The 27,469-nt window shown below is 36.0% G+C and overlaps 1 protein-coding gene across 10 annotated transcripts in view; it reads right to left on the bottom strand.

The window, feature by feature from the left end:
• Nucleotides 1-2,003: 2,003 nt before the first annotated feature.
• Nucleotides 2,004-27,469, bottom strand: part of LOC131059910 (transcriptional corepressor LEUNIG) — a 50,502-nt gene continuing 25,036 nt past the window's right edge. For 7 of the 10 annotated variants that reach the window (XM_057992965.2, XM_057992969.2, XM_059219563.1 and 4 more), the window contains 10 exons: nucleotides 8,907-9,233; nucleotides 5,957-6,187; nucleotides 5,412-5,657; nucleotides 5,140-5,239; nucleotides 4,809-4,918; nucleotides 4,560-4,709; nucleotides 3,111-3,266; nucleotides 2,873-2,989; nucleotides 2,423-2,629; nucleotides 2,004-2,288 (listed from right to left, as the gene is read on the bottom strand). In XM_057992965.2, coding sequence (XP_057848948.1) covers nucleotides 2,142-2,288; nucleotides 2,423-2,629; nucleotides 2,873-2,989; nucleotides 3,111-3,266; nucleotides 4,560-4,709; nucleotides 4,809-4,918; nucleotides 5,140-5,239; nucleotides 5,412-5,657; nucleotides 5,957-6,187; nucleotides 8,907-9,233 — 1,791 coding nt within the window. In that variant the 3' untranslated portion in view covers nucleotides 2,004-2,141. The remainder of the gene's footprint in view (nucleotides 2,289-2,422; nucleotides 2,630-2,872; nucleotides 2,990-3,110; nucleotides 3,267-4,559; nucleotides 4,710-4,808; nucleotides 4,919-5,139; nucleotides 5,240-5,411; nucleotides 5,658-5,956; nucleotides 6,188-8,906; nucleotides 9,234-27,469) is intronic. The other 3 variants (XM_057992972.2, XM_057992971.1, XM_057992970.1) reach the window with 2 other exon arrangements.

Below are 27,469 nucleotides of genomic sequence, written 5' to 3'. Positions count from 1 at the left end.
AAGGACGAGATAAATTGCATATTTAATGTAGAGTTAAAATACTGCAAAATATTTTTTATTGATGTGGTCAACTCCCCTCTTAATGCCAACCAACTATAGAAATTAAGAAAAAATGTATTTAAATATTATTTCAAGAGGGACAACCCCCTAGAGAGGTGTGCCTTAGCCTGAGGGCTGAAAATAAATAAAATAAAATTCTTTTGATTTGAGTGCCCACTTTGGCATGCAAATAAAAATTAAATAAAATATTTAAATATGCTCCTTTGGCTGACCAGCATGAAGGGTTGAATCCATTAGGTAAAGGGATGCATTTGCATGTATAAAAAGGAGATCTTTTGGGGTTTATTTGAACAAGCATTCATTAAATATTATTCCTATTTTAAAGCAAATCTAGAGTAGACCTTAACGCAGATCTAAGGTTCATGTATAAACAGATTTTAAGGTGAAATATTGAAGATTATGAGCAGATTTTAAGGTGAATTTTTTCAGAACTATAAGCAGAAAATATTAAAGATTATAAGCAGATTTAAAGAAGCATTTTAAGAGCAGATTTGTGGAGAGTTAGATCTGATTCAAGAAAAAGATCAAGTACTCATCACATCATTCTTTTGGAGGTTTGTGCCTCCTATTCAAGGAGATCGGTGCCTCTTGCTGAGTTGGTGCTCAGTTGTGGGGATTGGTGTCTCCATTGGGTTGGTGCCTACAAATCATCTAAAGGGGATTGGTGTCTCATGTAGGTTGGTGCCTGCAAAGTTTGTAAAAAGTTTCCAATGCAAGCAATATTTTGCTGTGGTTTTCTCCCGCAAAGGTTTTCACATAAATCGTGTTCTTGTGTTCCCAATTGCTAGATCTTGCATTTGTGTTAGTGTTGTGGATGGTTAAGTTTTGAAGTATTGCTGTTGTCATCAATTAACTTTGAATAGCAAAAGTGTGTTGTTATACTAATTTACCCCACACCCCCAGCGCCCTGGGTATTAACTAGGTGCTCTTCATTATTTCATATGCATATCAATGGTATTTTGTCTAGCACTGATTTCATCAACAGGGTAGAACATGGTGGTAGCCTTTCTTAGATAGGACATCAGCACTATAAGTTAAGTAATATAACTGATCTCTACCTTCATGACAGTTTGCCACCACCCAGCTCAGAAATATAGCATCCAAAAACCACTTACCACAAGAGGCCTTAGAATTTTGGATGATGAACAGTTGGAGCAGGAATTAAAGTATTTGAGGAAGGTTTTTAAGAAGGCAGGCTATAAGGGCAGACTAACCTCTAGGATCTTCTGACAGGCAAGACTGGGCCACAAGCAGATTGAGCTTTTCTTCCATATATTTAGGTATCTCCAATAAGATCTCTAAGATTCCAAAGCAACTTTAGGAAGATGTTGAATCAGCTAAAGAATAAATTGTAGCCGAAAAAGATAAGCAGTGGATATCATACTGCAAGTTTGTGTGGGGTTCCTTATATTGAGGAGATGAAAGATCAATTAACATAAGGGTTAAAATTTTAAATAACAGAGTCAGGACGTATATTATGAAGGACCAAGCAACTAGCTTTGGCATGGAATTATTGCATGACCAAACATAACATTACAATTCAGGGAAAAAGGGTTGTTGCGATTGAAGATCATTATGTAAAAGAAGGCTGTGAGAGGCAGTGCAAATTAACAATTGTGAGCAAAGACTCAATAAGAATAGTGGTCCTCGCTTAGGTCAAGGCCTATTATAGATAAAATTTAAAATACTATTGTCAACTTTGTAAATTGAGCCTCGTTGTATTAATTAGTTGTAACAGCTAATTAAATTCAACACAGTGAGTCTCAAAATGGGATAACTAGAATCACCTACAAGGAGCTCTAGTCTGCTCCCTCTTATATCTATCCATCTTGATGATGGACCTGATCTGAAATATTAATAAATAATTATGCACAAGGTATTTACCAAAAAATTCTTTTTCCATGACTAATAGACTGGAAACATAAAATCTCTCAAACAAAATATTACTCTATAAACAAAGCATTTCTAATAATTAACTTGACAAAAAAATAATTCAAATACAAAAGCTACTCAAGGCTTCGCCAAAATCCCAATCAAACAGTAACAAACATATCCTGAGATTTTCTTTACTACATCTCAAATTATGATTTCCACAATCTTACAAACTTATCATGACTTGCAGAAGCCACCATGCCACTTGCATTTGAGGCTGCTAAGGAAGCAATGAGACCATCATGTGCCTTAAGGGTCATACTTCTATTCTCATACATATCCCATATTTCCAGAGACTGCAACCAAATACGATATATCAGCAAAACATTATCTTCATTCAAAGACCTATTACTTCAAAAAAAAAACTCTAGATTAAAAACGAAAATATACTACAAGAGTCAAACATCAGGACAGAAAACAACAGACTAACCTGATAGCATCCAATAACCAAGACTGATGGATATGCTGGATGAAAAACACATGAATGGAACTTATTTCCATTGGAGCTTAGCTCATATATGCAATCACCTGTATTTCCACCACCAAGAGACCATACCCTCACTGAGTCCTCACTAACAGATGCCAAGTAATTTCCAGTCGAATCCCAGCAAACAGAGTGCACAGGCTTTGTATGTCTCTGCAAAAGAATGACAGCTTTCAAAGTTAAACAATGGCAACATCTATTGAAATTATCCTACACTAGAGCAATCCAGAAATTGAAATTATCCTAAACTAGAGCAATCCATTTGTGTATTAGCAAAACTAAAAGAATTAATAATAGTCAAAATCACAAACAATTAATTCTTCATTTGTAAATCATAACATATCCTCAAAATACAGTGCATAAAACATTAAAAATTCAACATAAGATCAACAATACCTGTAAAGAATGTAAACAATTTTCAGTTTCAACATCAAATATTGAGACAACATTCTCAGCAGCAGCAGCAAGCAGTTTACCAATTCGTGTTTGAAATCGCACTTGGCTCGTACCACCCTGTAAGACAAGCCAAACAAAACTTAAATATTAAAATCCATAGAGATAATGTGGAGTGCCCACCAAGTATAGCACAGTGATCATACAGAACACAAATAGGAATCTTTTGTTGACAGCTAACCTTGAATGTTCTGGCACAAATACCCTGTTTAACATTCCAATAACGTATCTCACTATCTCCGTCACAAGAGCAGAGGAGGTCTTCATTTTTTGGATGAAAATCAAGAGACATCACAGATGTTGAATGACCAGTAAATGTTCTCAAGGAATAGCTTGGCTGCAAACATATTGATATAGCATAATTATTTGAACCATATAATGCAACATCAAAAAATCAACTGTATCAATCACCAAGAGTATCTAAATGGATTATACCTAATCACACAAAAAAAGCCCTTTACATAACTGAGTCATTGATGGTTAACAACTGCAAGCATTTATTTACCAGTAACGTGCCTGATAACACATAATTTAGTAGAAACACTACTTACTACTAAATTGTTGTGCATAAAATGAACACATTCCAATGTAAGAGGTTGTATGATGCTCAATCACACATCAAATATCTTTCAGCATAAAAATGTGGAAAAAATTTCCTAGGATATACATGGGTACATGTCTCCAAGTCTTTTCCAGGTGTCCCCATCTCAGATATATTCTGAGGGTGCAGAGATGCCTCAAAAACATTCCTGGGCCTTTGGCCAGAACAGCCCGAGGATCAGGTCGCAGGATATGGGTGAGGATGTCTGTGGCATTTCTCAACTATCCCAAGGACAGCCAGATGTCCCTGAACAGCTAGGCCCCAGATGAACAGGAAAAAAAAAAGCTGGTTTTTGTTCTCAAAAAATAGTAAAAAAAATTAAGTTTTTGTTTGTTCTCTTTTCTATTTTATAAATTACTGTAAAGCTTAGAAAAATAGTCACTGCCTCAATATCAGAGATCACAATCTATTTGATGGTTTGATTCCTTAAACAGATCAATCTCTCGAACAAGGAACAATAAGGGAAATATATGAGTAGAACAATAGAAGAGGATCTCACTGTGTCTGTATTGCAGTTGTGTGAATTGTAGTATAGTGTTTTTGCCTGCAAATACGCAAATCTGTGCCTGTAGATTGCTGCAAATTTTCTTAGACTTTTGCAACTTCCAACATTTGATAGAGACATGGAATATGAAGAGGTACAGCACTTCAAAAATATTGACAAACAGAGGTTCCTTAAAAGATTTCTCAAATCAATTATATGTGATGGGCAAAATAAGGCGAAATCCACAAGAGGGCTAAGCATCAAACAAATTTTGGCACTGTCGAATTGAGTCCCAACAAGTTCCATCAATGTTCTTAAAACGTTGTTCTTATTCAATATCATTATATCCTATGCCTTTTTAAAAGTGTTTTCTACAATTATGTGAGCTAAAATTTGTATATACAACTTTACATGTTTCAGATCAAAATTGAGGCACATATCATGATGGAAAGTAATATTAACACATTCAGTTAGTGAAATAGGAGAGGTTTATCATTTATGTTATAATTTAGATCAGATTGAGAGAAATCAAATTGTATACTGACATTGTCTGCATCCCAAACTCTGACTGTTTTATCAAAAGAAGAAGTAGCCAAGCGAGCTGAGTTTGGACTGAAGCGAACATCGGTAATCAAAAGGTTATGCTCTTCAAGACTACTTTCCAGTTTTAGTGTATCCATATTCCACAACACGGCCTGCATTACAAAATAACATTCACCATAATATGTTATCACAGTCCAATTTGTTTGGCAAGACAATTATAAGTGGCTTATACACAGACAAGAATCTAATACCTTCTTCTCATGTCCAGCACTTGCTAGTAATTTACCATCTGAGGAAAAATGGCAGCATATAACTTTGCTTGTACTAGCCTTTATCGTCCCAACTTCCTCAAAAGAAAACACTGCCAAGAGAAACATGTTAAAATCAGAATTTATAAATTTTCAAAAATAACAAATGGCATACACCTAGTAAGCCCAAATATATCTCAATAAAAACTTTAATAACCCAGTTACAGATAAAAGACTGAAGATACAATTTCCATATTCCTTGCTATGTCCAGCATTTATAGCAAAGAACTGATCTGCACTTTGCAACAACTGCAGCTTGAAATTCTTCCCATACCTTTACCATCTGCGGATCGTCCAGCTGTATCATCATGAGACAAGAATGACTCCACATTGTCATCCAAAGATCCATCCTCCCCAAAGCGATCTATATCCGCCTGTAATTCAAAGTTTTAATCATTCTAAAATTGAGGGCCCATAGATCTGACTGCACAGAAGGAATGAAATGATATTCTACAAAACCTAATGAATAATTTTGAATTAAGCTCAAATATTAATCCCATAATGAAGTATCACACTAGGATTTCTTGAAAAGTTAAAAATTCTCACCAACTGATTTGAAGGGGAAGCAAGTGTCCCATCTGACCCATACAAAATTAAAGGTTTTGATGAACCACCACTGTGCTGCAATGCACCAGCCATGGACATGACATCGCCAGGGGTATGACTTGATGGTGTTGAGGGTGGAGAACTTGGAGAAGGTCCAGTATTATTCACTGTTCCAGAACTAATTGCAGGACCAGAAGAGGAACCAGGCTGCTTTCTTTTTCTACCAGCTTGACCTTTGGAAGAAGCCTTTCATGATTACAACATAGGCACGTTTACAATTCATTAGAGGACAAAGAATGAAAATTGTTTGATATTCTAATCAAGTCCCATGATGGAACTTATAAAAACATAAAATACATAAATTGTCAAATTAGAACCATCCATTCATTAAAGGCTGGCCAGAACTGGATCTCATCAAGAGATAGTCACACAAAAGATGGTGCTCAGAACAGGAATCTTTCACTCAAAAACACAGCATATTACATTGATATGGGGTTCAGTCATTGAGCATGTGATCCAGTTCTCAGACTACCAACTTCAATTACCTTCCCTGTACCAGTACTGTTGGTGCTAGGACTTGGCTCCATCACACTGTATACCTGATCATTTCCACGGAAAGAATTTGACAGGCTACTATCAACTGTAAGAGCAGCCCCATTTTTATCCTGCTGCTGATGAGGATGAACCACTTGAGACTGCTGTGTTGACTGTGCATGCTGGGTAAGTTGCTGCTGCTGCTGTTGTTGTTGTCGCTGATGCTGAAAAGCCAATTTCATCTGCAATAACCCAAAGTTGTTGAGGATTATGAGATAAAATGCAGAAACAATTCAATTGGGGTTAGTAGTAACTATCTAGGTTTTTTCAAGACAAAACCATGCATATATAATGTTAAAAGTAAAACTAACAAACCGTGCAGCAAGTTTGAAAAATGATAGGCAAAAGAGAAGAATTAAGAAGGGGTCTTTGAATAGAGTATATGGAAGGCAGGAAGACTGGACAGTTATTTGTAAACTACATGTCTTGACAAGGTTTGTCTTTCTTAAATTAGTAAAGTAGGATATTTTATTATATTTAACCAAAGTTGCATGGACACGGATAAGAATATGGACATTTTTTAAGATCCCCAATATGGATACAACTGGATACAATATCATAAAAGCACCTACATGTCTATTGAACACAATTTGCTAAGTTATTAGAGGAGGTTTTCATTACTTAAAAAGCAATATAGACACATAATTGCAGCATAAATAATTATAAGTTAATTTAGCAATTTACTAACAATAATGTCAATTAAGTCCAACTAATAATAAAATAAAGTAAAATTTAAATATGAAGAACTTAAAAAACAATAATTATCTCAACTAAGAAAATAAAAAATTCACTTACACATTTAATTTTTTAAATCTTCATTAAAAATTAAAAACTATTACAAATTAAGTAATTAATAATTAAATAATATTAATAATTTAGTAAAGAATAAACAATTAATATCTATTACTAAATTTTATTTTTATTTAAAGAAAATATTTGTTTATTTTAAATCTCTAACGTTTAAACAACATAATATAAATATTAAATAAACAAAAAATTATAACTTTGTAAAATTACAAACAATAATTTATTAAAATCTCTAAAAATTAAAATGCCAAAAAGAATAGTAGAGTTGTGCTGGAAGAAGACCCAAAAAAATGGGTCATTCGAATAGGAAAACATTTCATTTGTCTTCCTCATTTGGTGTAGGTTTTGTTTATATCAAAAAAATAAAAAAATTGCATAATTAAAATTTTTATATAAGTTTCAGAGATTCATGTCAGATTTTTCAAAAATCAAATCACATAATCAAACAGGTGGAAAATCAGAGTTTTTTGGATACACATAGGTACAGTATCCAACATGCATCCGCACCATATCATATTCATAACCGTATCAGGTACAGGGATACACGCACCTAGGCAGGGGTGGGGGTATCCAGCTACTTTGTATTTAACGTCTGTAATTTCATTAAATAATAAAACCAGAGGCCTATCTGTCTAGAGAAAGACAAGGTCAAGGGATAATGGTCGACATACAAGCTAGAGAGTATTACACAGTAACATATCCTTCAACTAGTACCTACAACTTGGGCATACAAAAAAATAAAATTTCCACAAAGTTGACTAAAAAAACCCTAACTTATTTCTAATATAACGTAAACCAAATAAAACCATCTATAAAATCATCAAAAAGTTAATAGACTCCACATCTCATAAATATGTATGCTATGGCATCCACTTATCTCACAAAAATCAAACTCTTTGTGTTTGCAAGAGCAGAGCTATTCCATATTTCAGGTCGGTCCATGAAGATCGTGCTTGAAGAATATTCAGGTTCCAAGGCATTTGGTTTTCCCACCCCAGGTATGGCAGTTTGCTGTCATGTGCATCCTTGGCCTATGACTCTTAGTGACTTATGTGATCAGTGAATTGTATTGGAAAGAGTACCTGATCCCTCAACTGCAGAAACCTAGAGGAGCTGCTGCTCCCTAATCGTTCCTGGACATCTTCCCAAGGGTTTTCTTGAAAAGAAATACCATTTATTTTCATAAGAGTACCAAGATTCCTTTCGAACCAGTGGATTCAAATTAGAATAGCATCCCTCAAATCTTGAGTGGTACCAATGGCAAAAATGATGAATATTCAAATCATGCAATACATTATTGATAAAGGTTTTCATATCTAAAGGAAATTAATTTGTCATGCATGCGTGCACCACCATGTAAAGAACAAAGATTAAGAACAACACTCTAATAGACAGGCACTGCCCAGGTTTGCTATCTGTCCAATAGGAATGAAGTGAAGAAATCATGGTGAAGGCTAAAGACCTTGATTGCCAAGACACATGTAATCATTATGTGTTATCAATTAATTGGTTTGGATCAGGCAAATATTTTCTAAACAATTTTGAAAGAACCATTCTTCAAGATTAAAATGCCAACCTAGGAAAGTTATGGAAGCAGCAGGTGCATTTATAGTGATGGTGGGGCTGTGTAATATCATGTTAAAGTCAACAAATATGCTTGAAACAAACAACTAGAAGGAAATCATTCGCCTCTCCTATTCTAGAGAGATGAGTCAATAGTAGAGACCTTTAAAATTTATTTGTTGAAACCAATTACTCTAAAATGCCCATAGGATTATGCATTCACAATAACATTGAATCCTACTCAGCTATGTTTGTAATACAAACCAAAGTTGTGGATACTGTCTCCAAATTTATGTAGTGCAAATGCAAACTATAGCATTTATTTTCCTTTATTTAACTTAACAGCATGCCATCTGGAAAATAAATTAGGGATATGGTGTTTCCAATTCCCCAACCTTACCTCTTGGCTATGTCACCATCCCAAGATCCAATCTATATGTATATGTATATCCATTCAAACAATCATTACATACCATACAAAAGCAAATTACAAATAAAGTGGTCAGTCCAACAACAAACAAATGGGTTTACCTTAAACACAAAATCTGGATCAGATCCAGTGCTTCGTGAAAGAGGAGATGCAACTTGCATTGGAGAACCAGTATTATGAGCCATGTCACTCACTGCATTGGAGTGACCATCCTTGCTTATGGGAGCATTTCTACCACTAAACATCATCCGAAGATTCCTACTATCCATTTCATTCATAACACCAGCACCTGACGGTGATGATAAATTCCCTTGCGCAAGCACAATCTGTTGTTGCTGTGGACTAAGCATCTGAAATTGTTGGTACCGAGGTGAATGAACAAATGATTTATGGGATTGTAGAAGACCCGATCGAATCTGGTCTATACCCTGAAGTCAAAGGTGACAGAATATTAAAATGCCACACCACAGTATCTTGGCGCAGTAGCACAATAGAGAAGAATACAAATAAATAATCATAGAGAAGGCACAGGTTTCTAAATAAAATCATGATATTTTGTATGGAGCTTGTTGGAAACTCCATACAAGTTTCTTTGTTTTCTTAAATCAGTTTGTTTACTTTATTCTTAGGCTTCAATCATTAGATTATTTTAATTTTCTAACTACTAGATCTAATGAAATTGAAATCATATTTTATAAACCAGTGGGAATATTATATTCATTGCTTCTTTATCAGAGTTGCCAACTTAGTTTGAAATTTAGATGCACATGTTGGGTGTCCTGGTTCTTATGATACACACTGAATGTCAAAATCATGTACAAATAGTAATACAGGTCATGCTTTTTATCAACTTATGTAAAGCTTTTTCATCTTTAAATCAGATTTTATTGCACTACATTGCACCAACAATTTCTTGTGTATGTATGGTAGCAATTCTTCTCAGCTTGCTTGCAAACTACTGTTCAGTTAATCCAACAAATATTAAATTATTGAATGATTGGTCCCTGTGGGGATCAAAACTTTATAGAATCATGAGAAAATTATGGAAAAGTGCAGAGTTATTATAATGCTGCCCTCATATCAAGGCAAGTGAAAAGTTCCAATCCTCATTTAGGAACAGTTGCCTATAAAACATTGATGCCTTGCTTTTAAGCTATTACATATAATACAGCATTAGGCATAATGTTGCACTTTGTACACATAAACATTTATTGTTCATGTTAACGAAGTAATAACACCACATAACTTATGTCTAAAATATAACTTAAGGCTAATTTACAACTACCATGTACCTTTTCCATTCAATAATAAATACAAGCCACACTCATGGAAGTGTGTGCCAGCCAATTGTATCAAACTCTCAGCATTCTATTCTTCCAAATTGTGGTATCAGAGTGAGGAAGCCTGAAATGAAGCTTTTGACAGAGAAGAAGAGGAGAATCGCTGCTATCAAATCAAAAGGCAAATTTCTGTCAAGGGCCAACTGCTATTTTCTAGGGAGGACTGATCTGTGTAAGTTTTTGAGTTCAAATGGGTTTGCCAAAAAGAAATATTTTTTTTGTGAAAACCATGGTTGAAGATGTTGCAAGGCTTACTGTACTTTGCTGTTAAAATATTGTTGTTTGGGGGCCAACTGTTTGCTGTCAAACAAATGTTCAAAGAAGGTGACCGCTATCAAAGATCTGCTGGAAAGGACTGCTTCTAAGTGGTGTTTTTCACAAGGGCGTTTTTGAATACTAAGTTCCTAGAAACCCTTTGAAAATTGTTTTCAACAAACATACAAATTGTTTACCTTTTTGAAAAAATCTTATATTAGTTTGCAAATTTTTTTGGTCTAAAAGTTTTCCTCTGAACCCCAGGTTGCATAGTCAATGCCAATATACAAAAACTGGTTTTGTCTGAAACTCGGAAATCGAAATGCCAAAATTTTAAGGTGTGTAGTCACAAAATAAATAGCATGGCTAAGTATAAGAATTGCAATACAATTATCCTAAAAACTCAAACAACAATAGTTTCAAATCTTGCAGATTTCGATAACCATTAAAGCCTTGTTATTAAAATTGTTCAGTGTCTATGACCTGATTCCGAAAGCCCGGAAAGTCATGCCCCCGCCATGATACATCTTCCACCATCCTTAAGAAAAAAGAATTAAATAATTATACTAGCCATGCGTCCATATGAAATTTGCCTTATTCATAAGACTTCACAATTTTCATTTGTTTAAACCAGCCACCTCACAATGAAATGCCTTCCCTTAATCAGCGAACTTATAAACTTAACAAATCACTGAACATGTGGTTGCCATGGGGTACGTGATTAATTTGCAAAAGACAACAATTTATTAAGTCAAGGGGTGACGGTCAGCTTGAAAGGAGACACCACTTTATGAGGGATGTGCCCATGAAAAAGGTCATAACCATCCATTACTGACGGAGGAATATATATTGCAGATTGGCACTCAAAGGACAGCATGAAGGATATCAATGAGGATCAGAAATCATTATATGCAATCTGCAAATATCAAAGGAGATCCGTTTGATATAGGGATCAGCATTCAAAATACTGTAATCTTGTGTCCAATTTATTTTGTGGTATGCAATATAATATAATATTTGATACATAATCTTTCAATATTTTGTTATAATTATAATGAAAGTAGTTAATCTATATAATTAGTTATTTATTCAATTGAGTCTCCTATAAGCCATCGTGTAAGAATTAGAGAGGAACCTCAATAAGGAGAGCAGGTACAAGTTCCCCTTCTAAGTAGCCCACCTCATATTGGATGGACAAGAGTTCCTACCACTTGAGGCCAAAGGGTCGAGTTGTCTTGATTGAAGCTCCACACCCTTGGGTTTAGTTGTGGTGAACATTTTGGGCACCTTATCATGGAGCCACAATTAGGAGAGTAGGTACAAGTTCCCTTCTAAGTAGCCCACCTCATGTTGGATGGACAAGAGCTCCTGCCACTTGGGGCCAAGGGCTCAAGTTGTCTTGATTGGATGCTCCACACCTTTGGGCTTAGCTGTGGTGAGCATCAGGCGTCTTATCGTGCTTCTTCTCCAACCCCTATTATGGTTGATTAAAGGAAATGAAACTATAGATGCTTTGGTTTCTAAAGTTCAAATAGCTATTACATGAATTATCTAGCTAGATTAAGATGATTATATATATATATCTATATGAAAAATTGATTGCTCAAAATAATCAGATCAATTATTCAACGATGTACAACCGTCTATAAAGAGTTTACAAGACGACATTCTAAATTAAGAACTAGTCGTTTAAGTGAAAACTAAAACGCTAAAAAGCTTAAATGACCATTTATAAATAATTAAATAAAGCTAATTAAAATATAATTAAATATTCTAATACCCTCCCTTAATGGTCATTGTATCAACTAACTATCCTACAGAAGAGACTGAAGGTCTTTTGATCACAAACGCAAAGAACACTCTGCTGCTGCAAAGTGGTAATGATCAAGAATAGTTGATTCTGAATGACTGATGGAACCCTCACACACGAATTATAGAAGCCTGAAACCATGATTTTGAGGACGGAAAAATTATAAACCCTACGAACAATTTTTGAGGAAAAAATCGTGAAAACCCAACAAACAATTTTTGAGGAAAAAATCGTGAAAACCCAACAAACAATTTTTGAGGAAAAAATTGTAAAAACCCTAAAATGTCAACGGCAAAACACCAGACATCACACGACAAAACCAGATTTTTGAGGAAAAAATCAAGCAAAAAACTCCCATGATTTTTTATAGAAAAAATAAGAAAATTGTTAAAACCTTGGGACCTGTAGGACGAGAGGCCTTGCCCAAAAAAAAAAAATTGTGGAAAATAATTATTAAAACCCATACAAGTAATTTTTAAGGACAATTATTAAAACTCATACAAATAATTTTTAAGGACAAAATTATTAAAACCCATAAATAATTTTTTTAAAGACAAAAAATTATTAAAAAACTTAAAATGATTTTTTTTGAAGGCAAAAAATTATTAAAAACCATAAATCCACAATATCATAAACCATTCACCAAACATCTTATTATGTTTGGAAATACATTCACCAGACCCGTCCCTTGGTGCAAATAAGAAACCAGCCTGCATGTCAGAAAAAAATTCTCACGATAACCGAAAACCATGATCACTGTCACAAAAAAACAGACCAAACACGCCAAAGAAGAGGGCAAGAGGTCGTGCACAGACAAAACACGGAAAGGCATTGAAACCCACACAATGCCCTCGCCGAAAATAACACACAAAATCGTGCAAAAACAGAAGGTCGCAAGAAAAATTCTGCGCAAAAATTGTCATCGCGCACAGAAAATGTGTGAAAATTACAACCGTCGTCGTCACACGCCAACACAGTCGCACATAACGCAAAAAGCGAAGAGACAGATGTGGGGGTGAAAAACTCAAGCATAAAACCAAACTTGTGTGCCGCCACGAAAGAAAAATAAGTCGGGACACAGATTAATTATTCAATGATATACAACCTTATGTATAGAGTTTACAAGACGACATTCTAAATGAAGAACTAGTCGTTTAAGTGAAATCTATAAAGCTAAAAAGCTTAAATTACCATTAATAAATAACTCAATAAAGATAATTAAAATATAATTAAATATTCTAATATATATATATGTGTGTGTGTGTGTATGTGTCCTTGGATCCCTAACCCTTCTAGAAATAATCGTTCTTATGAATTATATTTCAAATGTTGTCTAACATGATTGCAAAAAACTAAACCAAGATTTATCTTTCTAAAGACATTTTAATTGGTAAAAGTATAATTCTAACTATGTTGCATTTATTATTTTCATTACAGATTTTAGGCCAAGATTTAGGATCTTCCCCAATGTTGCACAAAATATGACTTCCCCTAGTTATCTTTTGAAAAATCTAAAAAAATATACCAAGCCCTATATTTGAAAAATCTATTGTTTTCTAGAAGGTTATATGTAGTAACATCATTGTCTTTAGCTGGTAAACAAATACCAAAGTTGCTTCCTGTTGTGACGTTTTCACACATCGCCCCATTGCAAATGGGGACCCCCTTTTTTTGCTTTTGTTTTGCCTGTTCTTCTCTCTGCTTTTAGGGTTTTGAGTGAGTGAGTGGTCTGTCTAGGCTAGGGCTAAGCCTTAGGGGTTCCTTTTGGATATTTTTCAAGCTGAGTCCAGTCAAATTTTGAAAGTTATTAAGCGTCCTTCCGAGGGTTGATTATTGAAGTAAGATAAGTCTGTCAAGAAGTCAGATATGTCTCGGGTTAGGTCTAGTTAGGGTTTTTTGAGGGAAAATTCAAATTTTGTCTAAGTGTTAGCATTTTGAAGATGAAATTGTATATTCTTGCCTAGGTAAATTTTGATCAAATTTCGGAGGCAGGATGATGCCTGAAACAGAGAAAGTGCTCATGTCCTTCATTGGAGGCCCAGGGCGAATTTCATTCTAAGTGCAATTTCTTGTTTTGCGAGGGCTTTCTAACTAATTCCTTGCCTTGAAGATGACCTAACTCTGCCTTGTGAAATGATTGGAGACCTAAATTTTTAATATTTTAGCCAGAAAGGACAAAAGTGCTCCCGTCCCTCTCCAAGGGACCAGAGCACAAATGTTATTTTATGCATATTTGTCACTGACTTTTCTATTTTGTTTTGTGCAGGGTCTTCCGGAATGATAATTGGACATGACTTGATACTTTTGAAGATTTTGAAGGCACAGAAAATGGTGAATTTTGAAGGTTAAAACAAAAAGTGCTCCCGTCCCTCACTGAAGGACCAAGGCGAAAAGACTTATTTGAGCCATTCCTGGCCTTGTTTGGTTAAATTGAGACATCAAAGGCATGGTGAAGGACGAAATGAACATGATAAAGCATCCAGACTTGATTGAAAACAATGAAATGATGAAGTTTTTGCCTAAAAGGTAAAAAGTGCTCCCGTCCCTCACTGAAGGACCAGAGCACTTTTCTTTATATGCACAATTTTAGACCTTTATTGGACATTAACTTTTATTCATAGCATCAAGTAAGATGAAATCTTCCCTAGCAAAGGAATTTCGAGATGAAAAGTGAGACAATTTGGCTTGGAAAACAAAAAGTGCTCCCGTCCCTCACTGAAGGACCGGAGCACTGAATTTCAAATTCGCACTGTCTTTGCAAGATTAAAGTGATTTTACGATTTGAAGAGGTCAAGGGAAGCATGTTTTGTCCATTGAATATAATTTAAGCGGCCTACAAAGGAGTAAATCAGCCCAAATGACAAAAAGTGCTCCTGTCCCTCACTGAAGGACCATGCCACTTTTTCAAGTTTCTCCTCTTTGTTTGGTATTTTATGGCAAAACTTGACTTGGATGGGAAGGACGAATGATGTTTTATGCCTTGGACGCAATTGAGAGGTTTAAAGAACAAAGAAGTATGCCAAGATGCAAAAAGTGCTCCCGTCCCTCTCCAAGGGACCAGAGCGATTTTCCAAAAGTGCTCCCATCCCTCACCAAAGGACCAGAGCACTTAACATGTTATCTCGCCTTTCTCGCCAATTTTGGACAAATTGAGGCCAAGGCGCAAGTTTGAAAAAGTGTTTAAAATGCCTTGAAGTGGAATTGAGATGCAAGAGTTGCAAATTTTGACGACAACTGGCAAAAGTGCTCCCGTCCCTCACCAAGGGACCAGGGCGCAATTTCCAAATATGACCATTTACCTTGCATTTTGAAAGGATATTTTTATTACCAAAGCTCAAGATGGAGTGAAATGTGATATTCTACGCCTTAAGGGTAAATTGAAGATTAATGTGATCAAGAATTTGCACAAGGACTCAAAAGTGCTCCCGTCCCTCACTGAAGGACCTGAGCGCTTTTTATGAAAACAACAAATTCCCTACGAGATTATGCTAAGGCAAAGTTGTGTGAGATGGTAAGGATCTTCTAAAGCATGGTGAACAAAGGTTTGACTTCAAAAAATTGAGAATCCTAGCCTAAAAACGAAAAAGTGCTCCTGTCCCTCTCCAAGGGACCAGAGCGATTTTCCAAAAGGTGCTCCTGTCCCTCTCCAAGGGACCAGAGCAAGGTCATTAGCATTCTTTATTTTTGCCATATCCCAACGTTGATATCCTCCAAATCGCATGAAATGCCAAAATCGCCAATTTCAAAAATATTTGAAAAAAAATTAATTAAATTGGCATTTAATAAATTAATTTTGGGCCTAAAAAAAAAATCGAATTTCTATTATAAAGCCATTTAAAATTAATTTTTGTGAAATTAAAAAATTAAAAGATGGAGCGCACAAGGCATTATTTTGTCTTTATTTATCAAGTCGGCCTTCTTCTTAGTGTTTTTTTATATTTTATTTCACCTTTTATTTGCAAGGTCGGCCTCATGGGTAAGTGGAAGGTGAGTGCTCTATATATTGGAGATGTTTTTTCACATTTCAAATCATTCTTGCATTATCTCTCATGCGAATTTGGAGAGCTAATTTGAGGAGCGAAATCTAGCTGGAGTGGAGCGAATTTCTACTAAGTGTGGAGGCAATAGGAAGGCGAATTTCCAGATTTTTGAAGAGGAAGGTGGAGTTCTTTTCCAAGCTAAGGGAGGTGCATTTTATCCAAGGGAGAGCTTTGATCTACACTTTGCCTAGCGAATTTCATCTATTTTTGCATCATTTTTTAGAATTAATTCTCAAGTGGAGGTATGGCGAGATCATCCTAGTCCCAATGTTGAGATTTTGAATTTTGAACTTCAAGTTTTTGAAAATTACATGGTTAATTAGGAAATGATAACTCAAGATTTATCATGAAGTTTCCTAATTAAAATCTTAAATCTTCCTTTCGAATCCTAATTTCTACACTTCAAGATATATTATTAATTGTGAAATGTTGTGTAGGTATCAAGATGGCGACTCCCAAGCTCAAAAGATCTACAAGTCGGAAGGCTCTACTCAAGGAAAATCAAGCCAGATCAAGGATGGTCTCCTCCAAGAAGATCAAGCAAGGACAAGGGCAACCTCCTCCAATCTAGCATCGACAAGGATGACCTTCTTCGATCCAGCATCATTAGGATAAGGGCGACCTCTTCCAATCCAGCATTCCAAGGCGAGGTACATCATCATCTTGCAAATCAAGGACACAAGGAGTTAGAACAAGGGTTCATTGAAGAAGCAGATAATTTCAGAAGAGTTAATTAAAGATAGCTTCTCAAAGTCATCAAATTGACATCAACCAAGTGTCAGATGAGTTGGCATCCCAGTCATCACTCCTCCAGTCGGATTGGTCCACCTCAACATGTCCAGATTCAATGTACCTAACTCATGGAAGGTGGCACAAACTCCGATGTACCTACCCCGGCTATCCATTGGTGGAATTTTCCAGAGGGGACATGTGTCCAAGCAATACAATTATTTCATTGGTCGAGCATTAAATGTTATGTAATGGTTGTAACAAACCCTAATTAGGGTTTTCATTATTGAATCTTGGCCATTGATCTCAAATTGATCTTAGCCATCGAATTGTATTGTGGGCACTATATAAGCCCGGGCTCTTCATTTTGTAAAAGAATAGTTGGAAGCAGTTAGAAGACAGATAGAGAGTAGTTAGAAGGTGATTAGCTAGTTGATAGAATAGCAATTAGAGTAGAGTAGAGAGAGAAGGCAAAGATTGTTGCCAAGATGTTGTAAAAGACTTGTAACTTCATTGAAGAAATGGTGAAATTTATGGGTCGATTCGACAATTTGCATGGTCTCTATACTTCTCGTATTTGATTTCATGTTATTAGATGGGTGGAAGAAATGTGCTTGATTGATGGTGAAATTTGTATATCCATACTACTAGCAGTTTGTTGATTGCAGACTTGCCTTGCGTAGTCAACTGGAATCGTTCAACTTAAGCCTAACGTCAATTGTCGCTTCTTCATTGATATGCATCAACCTGATGGTGTCTATGCCTGCAGTGATGATTTGAACATCATAAAGCTTTCCTTCGAAGATCGCACTAACCTTGTGGAGATGGTCCTGGGATGTCAAAACAAGACTTAGTTAGAATTTCATCAAAGATCAATCATTGCTCCTACATTCCTTAGTATTAGGATTAGATTCTTTCCTCGCCCTCATCTTTTTTTCCTTTTTTTTTTCCAAATCAAAGCTAGTAAGAGCCTGTGTTCCAACAATATTCAAAGCAGATCAGACGTTCAATCATCAAATGTAAGTCCCCTTGTGATTCCAGCAAATCACATCATACCACAGAGAGCTTATCCACACGTAGAGACCCTACATCGAAGAACCTTGGAGTCATCCTGATTGATCCTTTTTCGCGACATCTTCAGCAATCAGAGGCTTTATTCAAGAGAGGATAAGGTACCCTTGGGTATTTTATTCTGTATTTGATAGTATACAAAATACACGTCAACACTTCCCTACTAAAGGTGGGGTGAAGAGGGATCTTTAGATTTCATTCAGGCAAATCTATTAATCGTACTAGAAATAATCAATAATCCTCAATATAAGGTACTTTCTTTTTTCAATGGATAATTTTTCAAGGAAAATGGGGCTATATGTTCTAAAGAAACATTTTGATTGCTTTGGAACCTTCGTCAAGTTTAAAGCATTGGCTGAAAATTAAAAAGATAGGTGTGTCAAAGCCCTAAAATTTGATAATGGAGGCAAGTTTACTTCAAGCAGTTTAGGACTACTATGAAAAGAAAGGCATTCAAAGACAACTGACAAGCCCATACAACCCTTGAGATAATGAAGAGGTTGAGAGGGAAACAATCTTAGCATGGAAATGGCCTAGTGCATGATGCACAGTAGAATTATGCTGTAAAAATACTAGGCAAAAGTAGTGCACACAAAAATATATATCTTGAAGGAAAATTTGTGCAAAGCCTTGCAAGATGTTGTAAGACCAATAATTATATGCTTCAAAATTTTCATCTTACATTGTTGCACTCATTTTGGCATTCCATTTCTCAAGCATGTTAATGTCACAATTAGCATGTTTCCTCAACTTGTATTAAAAAAATATTATATCTTTATATATAATGGTCATCTTAGTTGTCGACTTGGTTGGCTTTTTAGTTCGTTTAGTGTTTTAAGTTCAACTATTGCATCCTTTATTAGAACGCATAGTTAGCTTTTTAATTTTTAGCTTTTTAGCCTTTTTAAGCGTTTTTAGCTTTTTAGCTTTAGATTGAAGCTTTAGCTTAATGGTTCAATCTTTTTAGAACACCATCATGTAATTCTTTTTATATACCTTGTATATTCATAAATAAATCATCCAATTATTTTTCATGGTATCAGAGCAAGTTGATGGGATTTTTTAAGATTTGGCAAATTTTTTAATAAAAATTTGTGGAGGTGCTACTTGGAATTTTTTCCAAATTTTTTTTAATCAATTTGTTGCGGGTTTGTTTGAAGCTCGAAATCGAGGGTTTGTTGTAAAAAAAATCGCAAAGGATCTGTTTTTGCATAAAAAATTCTGCTTAAGGGTGAAGGAAGGGATTTTTCGAGCCACGTATGTGTTTCCGCATGATTTTCTGTCTGTATTTCGTGATTTTGGTGGTGACAGCACATTTTCTGTCTTTTTAGCTTTGATCTATGTTTTTTGCCAGCGTTTTCCTCTGACGTATTTCGTGATTTTTTTGCAGTAGATTTTTTTCTATTTTGGTGGCCATGACAGAGGGCGTCAAGGGTCTCCAACCTTTCGTGGGTTGATGCTTACATTCCACGAGCTTTCTGCAAATCTTCAGATAGTGCACGGTTTTTTATAAAAAAATTGTCCTTAAAAATTTATTTCGGGTTTTTTATAATTTTTCCCTTAAAAAAAATTATTTTGGAGGGTTTTATAATTTTTATCAACAAAAATTAATTGATACTTTTCGTTATTTTTTGCCTTAAAAAAAATTATTTTGTGTTTGTTGCATTTTTTATTTTTATGCACAAAAAATCATGGGAGGGTTTTGCTAAAGTTTTTCCTCAAAAATCACGGTTTCGCTGCATGATGTATGGTGTTTTGCCACACGGTGTTTTAAGGTTTTAGGGTTTTGTTCGATTTTTTCCTCAAAAATCATGTAACATCTGGAATTCGTGATGTTCATGAGGGATTTTGTTATATTGGGGTTTTACCATTTTTTCCACAAAAACGATGATTTGTAACCTCAGATTTATGGGTTTGATGGTTTTTTCACAAAAATCATGCTTTGTCACAGTCTATTTTGGGTCGCACCTAGAATTGTCAGCGCAAACATCTGCAACCGTGGTATCTTGATATCTGTTTTGGAGTTGCTGGTCAGTGCTCTTTTGCAAAAATTTGTGGTTTTTGACAAAATCGTGTTTATTTCTCTTTGGAGGGTTTGCCAATTTTTCCTCAAAATCATGGTTTGAGGCTTTAGTAATTTGCGTCTAACAATTCTATAATTGGCATGTGAGGATTACATTAGGTTGGACGGCTTTTGGTACTCTTGTTCATTAACATTTTGCAAATCCTGGGAGGGTCTTTGCAGCAGCAGAGTGTTCTGAAGAGAAGGGGCAGCCTTCTTTGCATTTGTAATCAAAAGACCTGTAGTGCCTTCTGTAGGGTATTGAATACGATGACCATTAGGGAGGGTATTAAAATAATATTAAATATTTATATATAATGGTCATCTTAGTTGTCGACTTAGTTGGCTTTTTAGTTCCTTTAGTGTTTTAAGTTCAACTATTGCTCCTTTTATTAGAACGCATAGTTAGCTTTTTAGCCTTTTTAAGCATTTTTAGCTTTTTAGCTTCAAGTTGAAGCTTAAGTTTAACGGTTTGTTCTTTCTAGAACACCATCTTATAATTCTCTTTATATACATTATATATTCGTAAATAAATCATCCAATTATTTTTCAACTTGAAAGCCATCTTAGTGTGAAATGCATGTGTGACCATTCATACTTAGCGGTTACCAAATTGTCCCTAAAATCTTAGTTGATTCTTCAAGGACAGTAGCACCCATCTCTAGTGCTAGGGATGCTAGATCACTCGCACCTCCAAACACTAGCATCCAAATTTCAGATTTCAAATCTTGATTCCCTAAACCACCAAATCTCTAATTATTTGCCTGGTAAGTTCTCCGGTGTATACCTTCATCTAGAACACTCTATTGTGTACTTGGAAACCTTAATTACTTATTATCACCATTCCTTCATGCTAGCTCTTACTCTTCTTCTAAGGTGTTGGTGCTAAATTTCCAAATTCCCCTCACCTCCAAACTCTCCTCCATGGTTACAATCTTGCAAATCCTCCATTATGGAACTTTTGCCTTGCTATCCAACTCTTCTCACAATAGAATCCATAGCTCACTCCAAATCCTCTCTTGCACTTACTAGGGTTTTTCTCTCCAAATCTCCAAACGCAAACTCTCCATTGTTGTAGAAACCCCTTCCAAAATCTACATTCTTGTAAAAGATCCAAAAACCTTCTTTCACTCAACCCCTTGGCACACTACAGAATTCCACCTCCCTATCTCTTCCTCCATCACATAAGCACACACCACCATAGCACTAGGCGTCTTCCTATGGTTTATTTACTAGATTCCTTAAGGCAATATGTAGCTAGTGTTGTTGACTTCGTACATCTTCTCCAATGTGTTGAACATCTCTTTCGCAGTCTTCTTCTTGGAGATGGATGACACAATGTGATCTTTGACGGAATCAATAATCATCCTTTGTGCTTGGTAGTCCTTCTTCCACTCTTCCTTCTCCTTTTCGTCTTGAGGTTCAGCAGCATCCTTGCTGACGTATTCAGTAAGGTCATTTAAGGCCATCATTATTCTGACCTTCCATGAAGTGTAATTGGCGGAACCTTCCAACCTATCTTCAGTCCTAAGATAAGAAGCCATGTTGACCTGAACTTGAGTAGTAGGTTAGACTGAAAAATGACTGTAATTGATGAATCTGATCACAACTATTACGAACCAAGCTTTGATACCATGTTAGTTTTATGTTAAACTTAGCAATCAGATTGACAATAAAGAACAAGAAAACACAAATGCACACATAACACAGTGATACCCTGGGAAAACCTCCCTCTTGGAGGAAAAAACCCAGCAACAATAATCTCAAATCTGATTTGATTAAGCAGATTACAAGTTTACCCTTATAGGGCATAAATCAACTATAGCAAAACTTATCTTAATCTGGAAGTCAAGGTGATGTGCAGATCGCTGTCAAACTTAGACAGCCTTTGGGCAGCCTTGACACGCTCCAGCAGACCTAAGGCAAATTACAAGTTACACAAGTTGAGCGCCCAAATAGGGCCTGCCCTTTAACATTCACAAGCTACATAATATAATCACATAAGTAGGCCCATCAAACATTTACCAAGCTAGGTCGGCCCAATCAAGGGATGCGACCTAGCTATATTTCAACATGGCTTAGTGTGGATCGAAGTCATTCCTGGCTCCATCAAAACAAACCGTAGAGTTTCCCAAGATGTCTCAACTTGGTTTCCACATTTTTCAAACATCCTTGGGTATTGTAGAGTCGATTTTTGAGAAGTTTTGGGTGGAGTGAGTATGTTTTGAGTTCACCCAATTCCCAACTAGCCTTGTAGGTGTCATCCGGTGACTTGAAGGCACCGTTCTTGTCTCAATTTCTCACATTTGTGCCCAATTCTCCCAAATCGAAATTCGTGACAGTATTTTGACTTAACTAGGGGGTTCAAGGTGTTCGAGAGACCAAACTGTCTAACTGGGAAGCTCACTAGTCAAAGATGCACATCTCAAAGGACGACAATGAGAGTTCACCAATTTGAAGGACACCAATGCGAGTCACGAACCCATGCACGCCACACTAGTGTCCCCAAAACACACAAGTGTCCTGTCGAGATGTTTGGTTCCAAGCAGGAGGCTAGAATTGGCCCTCGGATCCAAAGAAAATTCTAAGCGCTAGGGAAGTTAGATAGACTCTGTTCCAGATGCATTGTGAAGGTAGCAACGTCAGAGAACCCTTAGAGGGGTCTTCAGTTGCTTTTGAGTTTGGATGGTGTTGGGGGCGTACGACTGTGATTGGGGCTTCAGCGGAGCTCATCCGTGACACCTAGGGCCTAGTAGTCAATCTTGTTGGTGTTTTGACTCTTTCTGTGATCCTAAACACATCAATAACCATGTCCAAGCGTTTGGGAGACCTTTCCCCTTGTTTGGTAGAAATTTCTGATGTTTAGTCTTTCGCTTGTGCATTGTCGGATTGTGATAGTTTGACCTAATCTTGAGGTTTGAGCTTAATACTTGTCCGAGATGTGTAACTTCAGACTTGACTACTTTAAAAAAAAAATCCATACAATCTATGTAGTTTTCTCTTATCCTCTAGGGTTCCTTGGCGGGGTGTTACACTACATCAACCATTAAGATCATCTATCAAAGGTATATCTTTGTTGGGTACTTTGAACGCACTAAGTATCTATGATTAATCAACTTATAATGGATTGTTGTAGCAAATATGTTGAGTTGTATTGAATTTGATGAAAATTTGTAATACCTTGGATTAGAGTACCTGTGTAATATCCCCTTTTTGAAATAGGATTTAATAATAAACAATAATAATAAAATTAAAATGTAAAAGGATAGAAAAATAAAATTTAAATTATAAATATAAAAGAATCAATTAAACATAACCATAACTAAAATTTAGTTAAGTTTAATGAATGGTCAAAAGGCATGAGATGAAAAGTTGTGACTTCCTCAAACATGAGATATAAAAGGGAGAAGAGAACTTCATTTGAAAGGGGGAGAAGGATAGAGGAAGAAAGAAAGAATGGAAGATGTGTAAGAGGAATGAGAAGAAAATAAGAAATTGGTTTCTTTAATAAGCAGAAATGATGAAGGGTCGTGTCTCTTTCAAAGAGTGGTAATTATGAAAGGTTGTGACCCTTGCAAAGGGGCAGACATGGTGAAGGGTTGTGACTCTCCCTCACAGTGGAGGATATAAAAAGGAGAAAATCTCGTTTGAGGACATCCAAAGGAGATCAATATGGAGAATAAAATATAATTCTCAAAGGGCAGCAATGAAGAGTGATGACTCATTTCTTATGAAGAGGTGTGACTTCCCACAAATGAAGATATAAAGAAGAGATTAATTCAATGAAGAGTGATGACTCATTTCTTATGAAGAGGTGTGACTTCCCACAAATGAAGATATAAAGAAGAGATTAATTCAATTGAGAAGGGGGAATTGGAGGAATCATCCTAAGATCAAAGAAGACAAGAAAGTCAATGGATCAATATCTAATATCAGAGTTAATAGGGGTGAAAATTAGTAGACTTTGATATCTACAAGGGCAAGATTTAGGGCAATCCCAAAAGGGGGACATTACAAGTGGCATTAGAGCATGTTCCTGCCAGCCTGAGGCAAAAACAGTTAATGCAACTCAGTCAACGAGGAATTAGGGCTCTAGAAAGGGAAAAGAAGGCGGCTACCTACCAAAAATAATACAAAGGACTCGCAAATGGAGCATGAACTGAGGGTTTTTTTTTTGGAAGAGAATGAAAAGCCAACCCAAGCATTACTTCAAACCCTTCAAAACATAAACATGCTCAAAGGCAAATCCAAACAAGGGTTTGAATTGGTGCAAAAAGAGGTTTCAGTTGCTGGAAATAGAGGGACGATTGGAGAATATGCTGGGCATACAATTACATTGGTGGTGTGAATCTTTACTCTTATGCTGAATTCATACTCAGATCGGTATCGCTACATTGACTACATTGTGAAAGCTCAAACGTGGGAACTCAAGGAAAAACATCAAGATCATGGTTGGTTTCTACTCTGCACTAGCTGCTCATATTAATCGCTGGAAATAATTGGAAAAGGTTCATACTGAGTTATCATAGTGTGGTACCTGGATAAGGGTCGCTGCTGGGTGATTTAGGATGCAATGTGAGCTCTTCTAAGTCTAGTCGAAGGGTTTTACTATTCATATTAATATTCCCGTAGCTTGTTACTGAAGCATATGATCAGAAAATTTATACAGTCGATGTTCTTGTGCATTACCATTTGCTTCTTCATACTCTTTGTGGCAACAATTGAAGGTTGAGATATGCATGTTGGTTTAGGTGGCTGGAAAAGCTAACTAGTGCTTCCCTGTTGCTGATTGATGTAATGTTTAATGAGCCGAAATTTATATCTACTAGTCTGCTGAATTCTGAAATATATTTGTTATCATTTTGCATACACAGCTGCTGCAAGGTCAGATTTGTTTATTGCCTATGGGACATATTAAGAAAATGTTTGAAGCATATTGGAGAAAGTTTACGACACATCAATGAGCATACAAGAGTAGAAAGATTGGGGTTAGGCCCACTTTCTGACATGAAATGGATTGGGAGCAGAAGAATTGGGGTTAGGCCCACTTTCTGATTCAAAATAGATTGGGAGCAGAAGGATTGGGGTTAGGTCCACTTTCTGACTCAAAATGGATTGGGCGCAGAAGGATTGGGGTTAGGCCCACTTTCTGGCTCAAATTGAAATAGGAGCAAAAAGATTGGGGTTAGGCCCACTTTCTGGCTCAAGAGGAAAGATTGGGGTTAGGCCCACTTTTTGGCTCAAGAAAAAAGGAAGGCTCTACCATCATGTGTATTTGTTTGTATACTCCGTGTCTGCATATTTATGTGCATACTTTGTGTTTTGATATGTATGCTCCGTGTCTTCATATATTCATGTGTATACTTTGTGCTTCTATGTGTATGCTCCGTGTGTATACTTTGTGCTTCTATGTGTATGCTTTGTGTTTGGTTCATAGCTAATATGTTCTAGATGTAAGAATAACTAGAAAGATATCAATTGCATTTAAGGTCATAGATGTGTGTCATGCTTCTAATCCTCATCTTAATATATGATACAAAGAGATATCCAAGATATTGAGCAAACATTGGGATAACCAAAATAAATAAGGAATACAAATCCCCAAGGATTGGTTTGGGGACCCTCATTGCTTAAGGACAAGCAATTTTGGGAAGGGCGCACTGTAATGTCCCCTTTTTGAAATAGGATATATGATACAAAGAGATATCCAGGATATGGAGCAAACATTGGGACAACCAAAATAAATAAGGAATACAAACCCCCAAGGATTGGTTTGGGGACACTCATTGCTTGAGGACAAGCAATTTTGGGAAGGGCGCACTATAATGTCCCCTTTTTGAAATAGGATTTAATAATAAACCATAATAATAAAATTAAAATGTAAAAGGATAAAAAAAAACTTAATTATAAATATAAAAGAATCAAATTAAACATAACCATACTAAAATTTAGTTAAGTTTAATGAATGGTCAAAAGGCACGAGATGAAAAGTTGTGACTCCTCAAACATGAGATATAAAAGGGAGAAGAGAACTTCATTTGAACAGGGGCGAAGGATGGGGTAAGAAAGAAAGAATGCAAGATGTGTAAGAGGAATGAAAAGAAAATAAGAAATTGGTTTATTTAATAAGCAAAAATGATGAAGGGTTGCGTCTCTTTCAAAGAGTGGTAATTATGAAAGGTTGTGACCCTTGCAAAGGGGCAGACATGGTGAAGGGGTGTGACTCTCCCTCACAGTGGAGGATATAAAAAGGAGAAAACCTCATTTGAGGAGGACATCCAAGGGAGATCAATTTGGAGAATAAAATATAATTCTCAAAGGGTAGCAATGAAGAGTGATGACTCATTTCTTCTAAAGAGGTGTGACTTTCCACAAATGAAGATATAAAGAAGAGACTAATTCAATGAAGAGTGATGACTCATTTCTTATGAAGAGGTGTGACTTCCCACAAATAAAGATATAAACAAGAGATTAATTCAATTGAGAAGGGGGAATTGGAGGAATAATCCTAAGATCAAAGAAGACAAGAAAGTCAATGGATCATTATCTAATATCAGAGTTAATAAGGGTGAAAATTAGCAGACTTTGATATCTACAAGGGCAAGAATTAGGGCAATCCCAAAAGAGGACATTACAGCCTGTAGGAAGTGTCTAGCTTATTGTAATTGCACACTCGACTGAATAAGTGTTGAAGTGTTTTCCCTTCAGTTCTTGCATAGAACTCCACTGAAAAAGTGACAATTTGGTCGGCACTGCTGCCTGGAGTGTTCCTTTCAAGTTGTTGCATTGTACATATTTGGTGAGATATATTACAACATATACTCTCACCTTGCCCATCTCAGGAACTAGGTGACCAAAAAGTGATAAAGACATTGCATTACAGTTCATTTTAGTTGTAAAATTTTCAAAAAATATAAGGTGGTTATTACACCACAACACATGGAAGGGATGCCAGCCAAGGTTGGATCCTGGGTTATCATTGCCATAAGCACTCCAAACTACTGGTATGCCATACACCATCTGATCCTTGAATGCTCACTCAGAAAAGTATCACATTTGCTAGTATTTTAGCTTCTCCTGGAAAGTATGCTAATGTCCAGGCTGCAGCCCATGAGCACATGGTTGTAAGCCTTCATGCTTATCTTTTTTGTTAGGGTGATGGTCCCAAATAAAAACTCCTCTTTTATCTATCAAGAAATAAATGTAATGCACAATATCCACTGTAAAAGTTATAACTAGCATAGTCAACAACTGTTTCAATAACAGTTACTTAAAAATTTTAGGCCAAATTCCACCTTGTTATAAAAAAATTAACCATGGTGCCACATAAAATTTCAGCCATAACAAAAATTGGATA

This window comes from Cryptomeria japonica, chromosome 1 (assembly GCF_030272615.1).
Source record: "Cryptomeria japonica chromosome 1, Sugi_1.0, whole genome shotgun sequence".
Lineage (NCBI taxonomy): Eukaryota > Viridiplantae > Streptophyta > Pinopsida > Cupressales > Cupressaceae > Cryptomeria > Cryptomeria japonica.
Note: the sequence above shows the minus strand (reverse complement) of the source record. Positions and strands in the feature narration are given on the sequence as shown.